At 36.7% G+C, this 2,007-nt stretch overlaps 1 protein-coding gene across 1 annotated transcript; it reads left to right on the forward strand.

Moving 5' to 3' along the window:
• Positions 1 to 292: 292 nt before the first annotated feature.
• LOC115949402 (DNA-dependent protein kinase catalytic subunit-like) lies at positions 293 to 1,772 on the forward strand (the record flags this gene model as incomplete). The annotated part of the gene is made up of 2 exons (XM_031065920.1): positions 293 to 500; positions 1,594 to 1,772. Coding segments are annotated over 2 exons (387 nt in total), but the record flags the coding sequence as incomplete, so codon positions are not given.
• Positions 1,773 to 2,007: the final 235 nt, after the last annotated feature.

The raw sequence follows: 2,007 nt of genomic DNA on the forward strand, positions 1-2,007 counted from the left end.
TTTTTTTTAGGTTGTTTAGTGAAAAGGAACTGAGAAGGTTAATGTTTCCTTTAGTATTAATTTATTAAAGATACACAAACAAGTTTGCCATCTCTTGCAGACTAAGAAGCAGAGGTGGGCTTTTTTGAGGGATGCATAATATTTGGTAGTTCAGCCAAGATCTTGCATGTCTTGTAGGATAACCCAAGAGGGCATGAATGCAGTCAGTAAAAAATCTAAATGTCCTAAGGGTGTGAGACATAAGTGAAGTCTGGTGAAAGAGTTTCCATTTTGAGATTTCCCTCTTGTTTAGGAGCCCCACTGACAAGCAAGTGCTACTGTTGGACACTGTTCACAAAATGTTCCGAAGTGAGGAGCTTCTTTCAAATGCTGCTCGCCAAGCGTTTGTGGATCGCTCCCTCCTCACTCTCCTGTGGCACTGCAGCTTGGATGCACTGAGAGTATTCTTTGGCAAGATTATAGTAGAGGCTATGGATACACTTAATTCCAGGTTTACAAAGGTATGAATTACTTTTTTTTTTATTTAAGGTTAGGGAATTCTAAGAAAGTGTTGATGTTGGTGTGTACATTTTGCTGAACTTTGAATGAAGCACTGATAAAAACAGTTTGATTTCTAGTTTCTGTATCCTAGAACACTTATAGAATTTGATTATTACTGATAAACTTTTATTTATTCCCCAACACATTGTTCCTTTGGAGTTAATGCTTGTTTGCATATCTACTGTATGTAAAAATTGAAGTTGGAACGTTATCTGTATATATCTGAAGGGGTTTCTCAAAAGCAAAAACCCATTGTAACATTGAAATATAAAAGCTATGTAAAATTGTAGCCTGTTACTATATGGTGGGAGAGGTTTTCAGTCATGAAAGCTCCATAATGAAAGCTCTGAAATTAAGTACGTTACTTCTAGAGAAAGAAATACACCTGTAATCATTGCAAAGGTTCTTCAGCAAGGGATTAGGAGCACATATCTTCCTTTCCCTGTTTACAGCCTTTTTTCCAATTTAAGAGTATAGTTGCATGCAATGATCTTGTTGCCAGTCAAGGTCTCTCCTCTTGCTATAGTTCTTCAGTCCCATGGTTTTCCTGGTGCATGTTCACAGGCAGCAGGATGAGCAAGATGCTGAAATTGCCAAAGTTTAGTTATAGCTATTGAAACAAAATGCTAAAACTATGATCTATGTAGAGTCACCCACACCATGTTCTTTTTGCTGTAAGTGTTGGCACCAAAATGAGGTGTATAAAGAAACTCATGAATGACACCAAGGATGATGGCAATGTGTGTTTTGCTTACATGTGTGATGAGTCTGAGCTGTCACTTGGTACTCTGCTTATTTTCCTCCAGTATCCCTATAAAAATTCAGGCAAGTTGTAGTAAAGAGATCTCACCAGACAAGCATGGGCCGACCAGTTTTAGTAACTGCACTACACGGGAACTCAGAATCTGTCAGTCTTTTAGTATCATCAGCTCTTTTCTCTGTTTTAGAAGGTAGAAGTAAGCTGAAGGCTGTCTAAGAAATTTAACTGCGGAACTATTAGAAAGGACAAGAGTCAGGAAATTTCCTTCTGAGATTCTGCTTCTTTGTTTCTAGTCCCATGAACATACTTTTGATACACAAGTTACCAAGAAAATGGGGTATTATAAGCTGCTAGAGGTGATGTATGTGCGTCTTTCAAAAGAGGAAGTTTATTCCAAGGACTCTAAAATTAACCAAGCTTACCGTGGCTCCATGAGTGTAGAAGGAAATGAACTTACCAAGACACTAATAAAGTAAGACGATAGTTTATTTTATTTACTTTATATTTCTGATGACGTTTTGACCAAATATTCTTTTTTAAGTAGGCCATATGAAGCAAAAGATGGTTTTGTTCAAGGGTAAATATAATCTCTTACGTAGCTTTTGATTTTAAATTAAATACACAATCTTGAGTTCGATAGAATTATCTGTAGTGTAAATCCTGTGTTACAATAACCTTTGCCTCCTACTTTTGTAGGTTTTTTTTTT

This window comes from Geospiza fortis, unplaced genomic scaffold (genome assembly GCF_000277835.1).
Source record: "Geospiza fortis unplaced genomic scaffold, GeoFor_1.0 C13680224, whole genome shotgun sequence".
Lineage (NCBI taxonomy): Eukaryota > Metazoa > Chordata > Aves > Passeriformes > Thraupidae > Geospiza > Geospiza fortis.